Source organism: Hyaena hyaena, unplaced genomic scaffold (assembly GCF_003009895.1).
Source record: "Hyaena hyaena isolate Hyena2069 unplaced genomic scaffold, ASM300989v1 scaffold_295, whole genome shotgun sequence".
Taxonomy (NCBI): domain Eukaryota; kingdom Metazoa; phylum Chordata; class Mammalia; order Carnivora; family Hyaenidae; genus Hyaena; species Hyaena hyaena.
This window is the reverse complement of record NW_024080928.1, coordinates 686,263-699,141: the sequence shown is the minus strand read 5'-3', so window position 1 is coordinate 699,141 and position 12,879 is coordinate 686,263. Positions and strand designations below refer to the sequence as shown.

Genomic DNA, 12,879 nt, shown 5'->3' with positions numbered 1-12,879 from the left:
ATTCAGATTTCAAGAACAAAATCTCAACTTTGTTCCTAGGAGAGAGATTGCATTTGGTACTGTATTTTAAAAAGAAAAAAAAAACCCAAAATGTCAAGGAATAAATAGATTTTCACAAGACTGCTTAAGTGCTGAAAAACACTTTTCCCCTCCCTTCTTCACTGGGCAATGAAAACAGCCCAAAAAGAGGTTTGGTTTTTTTTTTTAAATTTCTGAGAGAGAGAGAGAGAGAGAGAGAGAGATAGACAGACAGATAGAGACAGTGTGAGAAGGGGAGGGTCAGAGAGAGAGGGAGATACAAAATCTGAAACAGGCTCCAGGCTCTGAGTTAGCTGTCAGCACAGAGCCCGACGCGGGGCTCGAACCCACGAACCGTGAGATCATGACTTGAGCCGGAGTTGGACGCTTAACTGACTGAGCCACCTAGGTGCCCCCCAAAAGAGTTTTAATGTTAGAGCCACAGTCCCCCCAGTTAGCATCTTTATGGGAAACAAAGTTCTGATGAGAAGCACGTAGGATTAGAATTTCTTGAAAAGGAGACACGTTTTTTCTCTTTCTGCATTCCCACATAAAATGTATAGTTCACATTTTCTGAAAATTAGATCAAGTCATTGAGTAACTTTCTGCTAGAAAAGACAGTGACTGTGAGTAACTACAAAGAATTTAATGAAACCATGTATAAAGTAACTTGATAATCTTTTTCCTATGTTGTAGTAATCCTTAAGCTCTGAGGATGCAAGTCTCAAATTTTGTTCTGAAAATTTATTTCTAGCATTTTTTAGAGGTGAGATAATGTTTCAATATGAAGAAAGCAGTGTTACCCAGGTACGTTTTAAAGATTTTTTTTTATTGCTAAAATAAAAAGCAAGTGCTTGTGCATTTAACGATTTATTTAAAGTACAGGTTATTTATGGTATTTGGCATATTTTTGTGACCAAATTTAAATAACATATGTGTTGTTGAATCACTAGCTTTGTCATGAGGGTTTGGCTTCATAATAATCATGGTATTTTTTTAATAATCATATTTTGGTTTTCACTAGACTTGCTGTATAATGTTTATATGATGGGATTCTATTGCCTTTTAAATTTTAAAATTATATTAGAAACTTCTAGCAATAAGGAATAGATTGAATCTAAGAATAGTCTTCTGATTCTGATTCTGTTCCACCCCATGGGGGATTTGGATGCAGTAGGGTTAGTGCATACACTTCCCATAACCTAGACTGGTTCAGAGGATCCCAGCTAAATGTAGATTGTTCATTCAGTGAATATTTCCTGCGTCCCTACTATGTGCTGGGCAATGAGCTACGTGCTACAAATGCAGTGATGGGTGCTCCTAAGTTTCCCTTTTTACATTGAGATCTTTTACTTAGCTCTGGGACCTTTCCTGTGGAGAGTTTTAATAGTGTTCTTTTGGGGGAACCCTTGGAATAGTGAAATTAATTAGCACATTATACTTGCTGCTTCAGAATATTTTTAAAGGAAATAAAGAAGCAAAAACTAGCTCAGTCAATATGGATTTGATCGTTCCCTAGGTAATACTCCATGCAGTTAGCAATCAGTCTTTGGGGTGTAGTTCTTTGGGTGTCCAGCAAAACTGAAGAAAAACTTCTTGTCAGAGAGTGTAAAAAAAAAAAGACCACAACAGTATTTGTTATATTCTTAATGATTTTGTGCTTCTACAGAATCAAAATCTGGCTAATGGCACCTTATCTGGAGTTCTATCTCTAAGTGAATTGAAGTGAGTAATCTGCTGCTTGACTGAAAAGTTAAGACATCAACGATGGGAAGATATTTGTTGAGCTACCTTTATTTTTGGAAACCTAGAATAGGAAATTGACCCAAAGGTTATAAAGAATTGGTTCTTGAGTTCTTAGCAAATTAACATTGGTAGTCACTGGTCATCACCTAACATCCTTATGAGGCGGTTCTCTTTGATATTCTAAAAGTATGTAAGAGCTCCATTTGAATTGGTATTTGAGTCTTAATGTGATTTGGTAGCCAGAAAAGTTGAACGAGTTTAAGGTAAGCTGCCGTGTATCCTGTATGTTCATGCTTTCATGAAGCATCGGGTCTTTGTTAAGTAGGTAGCAGTTTATAGGGACAAGCACAGACGGTGAGAAATACGTTACAGATGGGTGCTCCCAGTTAGACAAAAGGTCATCATGTCAGTTTTGGTCTGGAGACAGTCTTATCTGGCTGTCACTGGGCGAGGAAACTTCCTGTCTTCACCCTCGTACAGGGAAGCAGCGTCAGAAACAAAATTAATCTATCAACTTTGCTACTACCTCTCAGATGAGGTTTTCATAAACTTTTGAAACAAATCCAAAGCTATCTGTGATGACCCTGAAGGAAAAAACCTTCCCTAGGTCAAAACAAAACAAAAGGAAACAAACCTCTTGAGGGTCATCCTTTGAATTAGCATTTTGACCTGGCTGCTTCTGACGCCTCAGCGATGAGTAGGTAGAGCGGAACACCAGGCCACCTGGTGGAGATCAGCCATCTCTAGAGCTCTAATGAGTTTACAGTGGCAGACAGTTAAACTAGTGAGAAGTGGGATGGGCAGAGGTGGCATTCCTGTCCTTTATGCCTTTTTTTTTTAACCTCCTGAGAAAAATTTAGCTTCCTCGCTATTCAAAGTATATATGTGAAATAAAAAGCAAAAGATATCAATGTCCTTGAAGTATCTTGAACTTGAGATGAGAAACAATAGTGATAAGACACATCTTTTCAAACTCACAGATTTATAAATAGAACATAACTTCACATACTTGCGATACAGCTTAATGACTGGACTTGACATATAGAGGAGTTCATCTAAAGCCATGAAGCATTTGTTGAGCGTGTGTTTGGCCTTGGGGATAAACTCAACTCTGATGATGGAAAACTGGTTCTAGAACAATGGTTCTCTACCTTGGCTGCATACTAAAATCACCTGGGGAGCTTTTAAAAATTCCCGATGGGACACCTGGGTGGCTCAGTCGGTTAAGGGTCTGACTTCGGTTCAGGTCATGATCTCGCTGTTCGTGGGTTTGAGCCCCACGTCGGACTCTGTGCTGAAAGTACGGAGCCTGGAGCCTGCTTCGGATTCTGCATCTCTCTGTCTCTCCTTCACTCATGCTCTGTCCCTCAAAATAAATAAATGTTAAAAAAATTTTTTTAGGGGCGCCTGGGTGGCTTAGTCGGTTAAGCGTCCGACTTTCGCTTAGGTCATGATCTCGCGGTTCGTGGGTTCGAGCCCCGCGTCGGGCTCTGTGCTGACTGCCAGCTCAGAGCCTGGAGCCTGTTTCAGTCTGTGACTCCCTCTCTCTCTGACCCTCCCCTGCTCACGCTGTCTCTCTCTCTCTCTCCTAGAAATAAATAAAAAATAAAACATTAAAAAAAATTTTTTTTAAATCCTGATGCCCAGGCACAGTCTATAACAATTAAATCTGTATTTGGGGGCTGAGATGCAGACACTGGTATTTTTGAATGCTCCCCTGGTGGTTTCAGCATAAGGCCCATTTTTAGAACCAGAAATGTAGAGTCTGATGAATTAGACCTAGGATGCAAACAAGTAACAATACAGCACAATCACTACAATGAATGTGACATGTCCAGGGTACCAAAGGATGTTTTCAGTATCTAAGTTATCCTAACTTCCCATGAAGCTCTTCCACATTGAAGAAATAAAAGTGTTGTTGAGTGGGATGGCGGGAGAGGAAAGAGGGAAATTCTGGAAGAAGAGAGGAGGGAAGGGAGTGCTGGAGAATGCTAGAGGGCAGGTAGAGGGGGAACAAGGAAGAAATGAGGGAATAAATGAGAAGTGCGGTCGCAGGGCCCTATGATGAGTGGTGGAGCCCTTTCAGAAATTTGCCCTCGGGCCAGTTCTTTCTCTGGGCCTCTGCCAGAAGCAGCTGCCTAATGAGTAACAAGACTGTTAACCATAATTTATATCTTGCTGGTGGCTAAAACTCCTACAGCTTCTGTCGGGTCAGTTTCTCTTGCCATAGAAATAATTAATTTTTCTCACACAGAAATCTCTCATTATACCTAGTGTTACTTCAAAGTGAACGCTGCAAGCAATAAATACCATAAGCTTAGTTTAATTGCTAAAAATCTAACTTGTTTTGAATTTCACATCACCAGTGATCTCCTTCATGTCATTTTCTCTCATTTTATTAACAGACGATCAGAGCTAAACAAAACCCTGCAAACCTTAAGTGAGGTAATCACAGTACATCCTATACCTTGTTTGTAATTACTGTTATATTTGGAGGAAAGCATGGAGTTCTGCATTCTTGAGGAGAAATGTATTCAACTTCTCCAAATCTGTCATGTAAAAGAGACCAAGTAGACTAGTTCCATTACTCTGGAAATCAGAACTGGGCGCAGTGGATGGATGTTACAAGGGGGTAGATTTTCCTTCATGTAAAACCAAATGTTTCTTAAAATGAAGGCTCCAGAATGAGCTCGCTTGTGTGGTAGTGAGTTCCCTGACAGTAGAAGTATGCAAGCAGAGCCTTTATGCACCGAATAGCTTTGATGACATGTCAGGAATTTGATAGAAATGTGAACTGGACGATCCTTAGGGGTTATTGTGGTTCTAAGATTCTGTGATGCTGTGATTATTCCTGGGTTGTTTTATCTGACATTCTCAACAGTCAGAGTAACAAATATATATATATATATTTGTTTGTTTCAGACTTATTTCATAGTGTGTGCTACAGCCGAGGCCCAAAGGTCAGTCATTTTTAATACTTTTGTACATATTATTTCTCTACTCATGAGAAAGTATTGAGGAGTCTTAGGTTGCAAATTTACATGTGTTCCTCTTAAATAAATACATATTAATGACATTTTGAATATATGTTTTTATTCTTTGAAACTCTCATCCTTCTGTCACATCCATCTTCACATTTCACTATGAATCACAGAGGGAGGGGTGAGTGGTATTGGGCCATTTGCCTGTGGTTCTGTGACGCTAAGGGTCATCAGTGTCCTTAGCCCCAAGGGCCACCAATATAACCAAGAAATGGCTCCCAGTGGTCCAGTCTAGTGAAGCCCAGACAGAGAAGGAACAGAATACAGGCTTGGGAGAAGGAGAGAGAGAGGGAAGGAAACGATGGAAAAGAAAGAGAAAAGAAATTAAAAGGTGTGTGCCGTGATGAATCTGAGATTGCCTGACAATTATTTGACGTTGCACAGATGATCATTTTAAATTGTGTCCTTTGGCTCTCTTGGCTGCATAAGCGAATGGCTTATATAGGTCAGTAATCTTGCTACCTGAATTCCGAGCATTCTGTGAGAGAAAAAGTCCTAGAAAATGACCATTTCTGCTCATGAAGCTATTCATTGGTACAAATAATGGCAATTCTTCCATGAAATTATAGATTGAATCTCTATCCACTGTACATACTTAGTTCATTTCACTTAACCACTTTTTTATTATTTGCAACATTAACATTTTTTCGTGTAAACCAAGACTGAAGTTTAAAAAACAGTGATAATGTCTTAAATTGCTAGTTAGCTGATAATCTAGATTGAATTGCCAGAGAGATTTTGGATTTAAGAGACCTTGATGTTCATCTAGGCTGGTATGTGAAAGGGCTCCCGTGATGGAAATTCCAATGCCTTACAGATACTAGGCAAGTAGCCAGCTGGGGTTAAGACTAGATGTTAAGATGCTTGTCTTTGCCAGTTCATAGTTCCGACAGGCAGAATGAGTTAGCAGCTGTGTGCGGTCAGACGGTCTCTGGTTTGCACTCTCTGTGAATGTAAACCTCTATAAATATCTCATGATAGAAAGTCGTGGGTGTTCACAAGCTTACTGGGCTGACATTGCAAGTTAGCATGAGTGCCTCCTTTTCTCACTCTCAAGTTTGAAAAAGCGTTTACATATATGTAGATATGTTTCCAACTTAATAACGTTCTGATTATATATATTTCTCTTTACAGCACATTAAATTGCACATTCACAATAAAAATGAATAAAACAATGAACATATGTGCTGTAATGGTGGCTTTGAAAAAAGTAAAGATTCGACCGATGGGTAAGTTATCTCTATCTTTATTGCTGTGCTCGTTTTCATGTGACTCTGATGTGTTCTATGTAAAACTGAAAATATAATCAATACATTTAAACATGCCTCTTGGGCAGTATTCAGAGAGCTCTAAAAGGTGGTTTTTCCTGCTTTCTCAGTAAAGTTTCAGTATTCTGTATTTGACAACATGATAGAACAAACCCTACCGAGAGAAGGGGACTTCTCTTTGTAGTGTTTGTGGTCATTTGCTGATCTGATAGATTTACTTCCAAACTCTTAGAAGCTGCTGAAGAGCCACTGATATTGCAGGTGTATAACCGCCCCTGAATTATTCACTCGGCAAATATTTCTGAGCACCTACTATGTACAGACCATTGTCAATATAATGGTATCTAGTTTATTTTCTCATGTTTTAGACAAATGCTCTTTAAAATGTTGTCAGTGTAGGAATGTTAATACTTGTGGGTCTGAGCTTCTATCTTGCCTTGTTCTTGACCATGTATTTTCATCTGTCTTTTCTGTTGCCTCATCCAGAGCAGTGCTGCTGTGCTGTCCGGACACCCTGCCCTTCCTCCCCAGAGGAGTTAGAAAAGCTGCAGTGGTATGTAGCAGATGTGCTGAGCCTGTTCCTAAAAGTAATAGTAAGAATAATAATCACAACAACAACAACAACAGTATTTAATCACCATGCTGGCTAAGGAATTTTGGAATGTCAACAGTGAGAAAGGGCTTTCAGTTTTAGGCAAAAATGCAGTTTTCTGTTATATCAAATTTCCATTCGGACCATTACCTTGAAACAATGGTTTGCAATCTTGGTTACAAGTTAAAATCACCGGGGGAGTATTATAAATACTCTGATACCACCACCACCCTCAAACCTCACCAACTGAATGTCCTCATATTTTTAAATTTTGCCAGTGTGGTAGTTGAGAAAGAGTATCTCAGTGTTATTTTCAATCTGCACTTCTCTTATGAGGACTGGTTGAACATTTTTCATGCATTTGGGGGTCATTTTTGTATCTTTCTTGTTAATTGTGTGTTTGTCTTTTCCTTCTTTTTCTACTGAATATTTGATCAGTTTTTAAAAGTCCTTGTTTATATTAGGGATATTAATACCTTTTGTGGTATATGTTGCAAATATTTTCTTCTAGTTTGTCAGCTATCTTTTGACTTTGCTTTATGTTTTTGTCACGCAAATTACATTTTTTTAAATGTAGCTAAATTTACCAGTCTTTTCTTTTATTGCCTGTGGATTTGGAGTCTTCGTTAGAAAGCCTTTGTCTACACCCGGGTTTAATGGGAATTCACCCTTGATTTTTTCTAGTATTTATATGGTATTTTTTTTTACATTAATATTTTCTAAACTGTCTAGCCAGTGATCCTGCACCCATTTATTAAAAAATCTTTTTCTCAGTGATGTGAGATGCCATTTTGGTAATATGCTAAACGTTGATAGCTATTTGGTCCCAATTCCAGACGTTAGATGTTAACATTGGGGGAAACTGGGTTAGGGGGATATGGAACTGTGTTATTTTTGCAGTGTTTCTATAAGCCTAAAATTAATTCCATTAAACTTTTTTTTTTTTTTTACAAATAGTTTATTGTCAAATTAGTTTCTACATAACACTCAGTGCTCATCCCCAAAGTGCCCTCCTCCATGCCCATCCTCCCCTCCCCCCCACATCCATCAGTCCTCAGTTTTTGTCAGCATTCAAGAGTCTCTCATGGTTTGCCTCTCTCCCTTTCCCCCACCATTTCCGCCCTTCTTCTCCCGCTTGTTCCTCCGTCAAGTTCCTCCTAATCCTCCTATACTTTTTTTTTTTTTTTTTAAATCTTTATTTCCAGTCTGTCACCCTCAGCGATTCTGATTTAATTTGTCTGGGACACAGCCTAGGCATTAAGGTTTTTAAAAGCCCTCTTGGTGATTCTAATGTGCAACCAACGTTGAGAATCACTGCCTTAAATTCACCACATCGATGGAGGGAAACTGAGAGTCAGATGCTCCAAAATAGGAGATGACCTCAAAGTCATGGATGACGTGATCACAGATTATAGAAATATACGTAGGTAAAACTAGGGAGTGAATGAATGAAAATACTCACAGGGATTCCCAGTAATTGGCCTGCCTACTGCCATTATAGGCAGTATTTTGTTTTCTTTTCCCTTTTTTTTCTTTGCAGCATTTTCTATACTTTATTACAATCAGGTAAAATCTGTGTTTGAACAAAAGGACATACGTTTTTCAAAGTAAAGCTTCTTATATGGGACAGAAGGCTAACTATAGCCTTTCTGCCCTGTGTAGGCTATATTCCTGGGATATGTTAAACATTGGACCTCGAGGAATAGCTGAAGGACTTTCGGATTCATAGCATTTTCTGTAATAAAAAGTAAATAGGATTTAAGTTTTAGGTTTAACATGCCCCATTACCTGGAGGGTTGAGGCCCATTAGGGAGATGGAATTTCTAGAAGTATTAGATCAGATGAAGGTATCATAGCTCTTTTGAGGTGGTCCCACAGACCTCTGATGGCTGCTTATTCAAAGAGCTGTTAGGAAAAAGAAGCCAGACACAGAAAAGCAGGCAGAGTATGAACTCAGTGTCTGGCTAGGGCTCTGTCATCAACTAGTTGTGTATCCAGCTGTTGCTTCTTTATAAATAGAAATAAGTCTCAGGTTCCTTCTTTGTAAAACGAGGAAGTAAGTCCTATCAGCACCTCCCAAAGGTTACTGTGCATATCAGTCACAGGGAGTCTTGTTAACATTTGGATCTGGCAGGTCTGGAAAAGGCCTGAGATTCTGTATTTCTGGTGCTGTACCCAGGTGAAGCCAGTGCTGCTGGTTCATGGACCCCACTTTGAGTAGTGGAGTTTTAAAAACACCAATGCCTGCCTCTCACTCACCCTCAGAGATGGTGATGTCATTGGTCTGGGGTGTAGCCCAGGCTTCTATATTTCTCAAAGTTCCTGGGTGCAGTGATTCTAATGTGCAGCCAAGTGTGAGAACCAGTAGGCTAGAATTAGGTGATGGCTCAGGGTCTTTCTTAAGATTGGCTGCACACTGCAAACACCTTGGGCCCTTTAAAACCTATTGATGTGTCAAAGTGGTCTTCTTGGGTGCTGGAAATACTATGTTTTGATCTGGGTGGTGATGATGTAGATGTATACACATATAAAAATTCTTTAAGCTCTAAATGTAAGATTAGAACACTCTACTGTACATAGGCTACACCTTAGGGAAGAAGCATGTTGAAATGAATATGGATACCTGTTCCCACCCCAGATTCCAGTTCATTTGGTCTTGGGCATGAGCTCCAGCACTGGTGCTAAAGTGCTCTGAGGTTTTTCTAATGTATAGTTGGCATTGCCAACTGTTCTGCCACTCCCTGTGCACCTCTACCAATGGATGGAGGGCTCCGAATCACAGGCTTGCCAGGAGGATCAGACAGAGGGTAGTCTCTTCGTGGTGGAGCCCCATGCGTGAGATCCCTATGCTTGGGGGTTTGATTGCCACATACCCCCAGAAATAAGAAGGGAATTTAATTTACACCTTTGCCATGACTTGACCCAATGGGTTGCTGTGGCATATGAGTCAGAGAACAGAGTCTCAGAGAAGTTGGGTGGATTGCCCACAAGAGTAACGAGAGAGGCTCGGCCAAGGCCTTTCTGACTACCTGGCACCCCTTTGTTCACACGGGTATCCTGAACTTCAGGCTGTGGAGAGAGGCCTTTGCCAGAAGTCTGGCCAGACTCACCGAGCCCGCATTTCTTTTTCTGGGTGTGACTTGCTTCAGGTTCCTCAACCCAGTATACCTTCTTCCTCTCTCCCAAGGGAAGCTCTAAGAACATCTTCTGGTTGGTGCTCTTAAGTCATCAGTTAAAACTGGATCCTAGGTTTCCCTGGGTAGTAGTTTGCTGCCCCCTCTAGTTGCTCTTCCTCCCACCCCAAGACTGGTGGATGTTGATAGAAGATGAGTTCTTCTCAACCTTCCGGGCCATGAAAATATATGGGCCTGGGATCCTCACCCCCATGCCAGGACCAGCTGAAACACACACTGAGGAATAGGCCACAGAAATCGCTCTAGTTTTTAAAAGTCCTCGGGGTTATTCTCACACACAGCCTAGGTTGAAAACCACTGGGCTAAAGCAACATTGAAGGCATAGCTGATTTACAAGCTGGGGGCCTCTATGGCCCTAGCTTCATTCATTTTTTTCATTCAACAAATATTTCCTGCTCACTACCTATGTGCTAAACTATGTGCCAGTGAGCATCATGCCAGACTATAGCAGTGTAAAATCGATTCAGACAGATTCCTATGTTCATCGGTTTCACAAAAATTTATGTGTTATTAACCTCACTTCAAGATCTTCTTGAAAGAAAATTTAGTAAGTCGAAGAAAAAAAATGGCACTGTGGTTTGCCTATCCCAGCCAATATCACACTGCATATGAGTGAGCTAAATTTGAGGTTTCCTGGAAAGGAAAGGCTCACTTGTGACTCACTAAGACTAATATGAGAATTTGCTGAAAGAAATTCCATTGTCCAAATCAATAATAATGATTTTTCCACATTTTTCTAATAATGGGTCAATACCCAGAAGATTGTAGTTGTAATTGACCGAATTATGTACTTCACAAAAACTAAGGAAAGATTTGAAGAACATTTTATTGGTATTGATAAACTTAGAGCTGCTTTTCAATTTATGTCATGCCCTTTTGTACCACATGTTAACATTGAGTTGACACAAGACTTTGTGAATCTCTTAAGGACACACATAGTGTTGAAATGGACATGCTTTAGCTTTAAAGTCAAATCAGTTCTAAAAATGATGAGCCAGTGTTGTCGATGTGGATTGGAACACCAAAGGAAAATTATATTTTGGCATATAAGTTTTTAGAAAACTTTTCAGTATGTTAGGAACAGTCTGGGCATGCAGTTCTACTTTTTGGAGAGTACATTTTTGTAAAATCTAAAAAACCATAAAAGACAGATTCCTAATATATGAAAACCGCAGTTGGGTAAGAGCATTTAATGACTCCCCTCCCCTAGGAGCACATAGAAGTGTTACAAGATGTCCTCAACTGAGTAGTAAGGGATAAGGGGCAAGAGCCCGAGAGCAGGGGTGAGTGAGTATGCCAGAACTGGGAATTCATAAAAGAGCATCCGTCCTGGCTAATTCCTCTCCCGGGGAGGAAGTGGTAGAAGTGGGCAGGAGCAGGGGGCCAGTGGCAAGGCCACAGAAGGTGTGCAGTGGCAGAGGCCGGGCGTGGCTGGTCCCTGATGTTGCCAGGTCGCCTGGCTGGTGTGCGATGATGGCCAGAGGAGATGAGCCTCTCTGGAACTCATTCGTGTCTCACGTGCATCTCTCTGATTCTTTCCTTTAGCGACCTGCAGGATCCTGTTGTATGTCTGGCTGGTCATCCAGACGGCCCACCATTTTCTCCTAGCGATTCCATGCCAGTTGCTCCTCAGGCCACCATCCTGGCCCAGGTCTCCAGTGCCTTCTCTTTTGCTGAACCTCTAAATCATCCACCTGTAACCCAGCACCCTGCCTCTCCAACACGAGTGACTCCCCTTCCTTCTCCCCAGCCTACGGCTCTCGTTGCTTCCAGCCCTGCCGCTGATATGCCCCCCAAATCCGGAACTGTCTCTTCCCCTCTGCCCCAAACTGATCTCTCCCACACCCTGCCACCTGTGACATCCTCACTTTCCTCTCCTACCACGTCTGTACCCAAGAGTTTCATCACGACCAGCACACCTCCTGAGAAGACAGGTAAATATCAGGAGTCAAGCTGCTGCTACATTCATTACGATCTGGCAGATGCCAGCCTGCCAAATCAAGAGATCTGTAATAAGACCATGCTGAACTTTTCTGTTTACGATGTCTGCTTGGTGTCCAGAGCTTTCCTGCAGGCTTTCATAGAACATAGAAGTGGCCGAGTTAGATTGTTTTGACCAAGGGAGTGGAGAAATCGCTCTGAGGCAAATAGACCGTAGCATATTCTATTGAGATGACTTATTTTACAGGTTTCTTTCTCCTAGGAAAGGGTTATTAGGTCACCGTTTTCAACATTGCAAAGAGAAAACTTTTGAACTATTAAATTCAGTCACTCCATTTAGCAGTTGTTCTACACATTATCTTTTTTTAACCACTTAAACACTTTTTTAATGCGTTCTACACATTAACTTTTTTAAATCACTTTCAGTCATTCCATTTAGAAAGATAACAAAAGAAAAACTTCGCATTCTTGAAAGTCAATCACAGAGCGACAGATGGAGGACTGAACCCAGCATGCCGTGAGGGGATAAACATTCAGAAGACCCAGCTGTGGGTCTGCAGGCGCCCTTACAGACACTGTGATCTGGGATAAGCCATTTAGCCCCTCCTGACGCAGCCTGGGCGACTTGAAGATGGAAACAATCACACTTACCCCGCTATGTTTGCGGTGATGTTTTACGTGAGGTGCCTGGAAACTGCAGAGGACTCCCCATATACAAAGTAGGCTTAGGGGTAAAGACCTAAAGGCAAGAGCGAAAGACGCCAGGGAGAATTCTGGATGCTCTGAAGGCTCAATTCAGAAGGTAAAAAGCAGACTGTCCTCTAGATTTTGGGAGAGCAGGAGGCGAAACCAACTTCTTGGTGATAGGAGATTGGAGCAGAGCTGGTGGTCTCTGCCTCCTCCCCCACAGCGCGAATGTGAGCGTCAGGGAAATTGGAAGCTTCTGCCAGATCTGCCGAGGGACTTGCTATTTCTTTGAATTTGCACTGCTCTTTCAATTTGTTTTCATAAATATGGCATTTTAGACCGAAGCATAAAATCACTGGAGCTTTAGTAAGTTAGTTAGCTTGGGCCGAAAC

At 41.1% G+C, this 12,879-nt stretch overlaps 1 protein-coding gene across 1 annotated transcript in view; it reads left to right on the top strand.

Annotated features, from left to right (window-relative positions):
* Positions 1-12,879, top strand: part of ADGRG2 (adhesion G protein-coupled receptor G2) — an 82,501-nt gene that overhangs the window by 49,136 nt on the left and 20,486 nt on the right. The window contains exons 9-15 of the mRNA XM_039247408.1: positions 773-825; positions 1,688-1,743; positions 4,170-4,209; positions 4,687-4,724; positions 5,940-6,034; positions 6,560-6,626; positions 11,405-11,793. Coding sequence (XP_039103339.1) covers positions 773-825; positions 1,688-1,743; positions 4,170-4,209; positions 4,687-4,724; positions 5,940-6,034; positions 6,560-6,626; positions 11,405-11,793 — 738 coding nt within the window. The remainder of the gene's footprint in view (positions 1-772; positions 826-1,687; positions 1,744-4,169; positions 4,210-4,686; positions 4,725-5,939; positions 6,035-6,559; positions 6,627-11,404; positions 11,794-12,879) is intronic.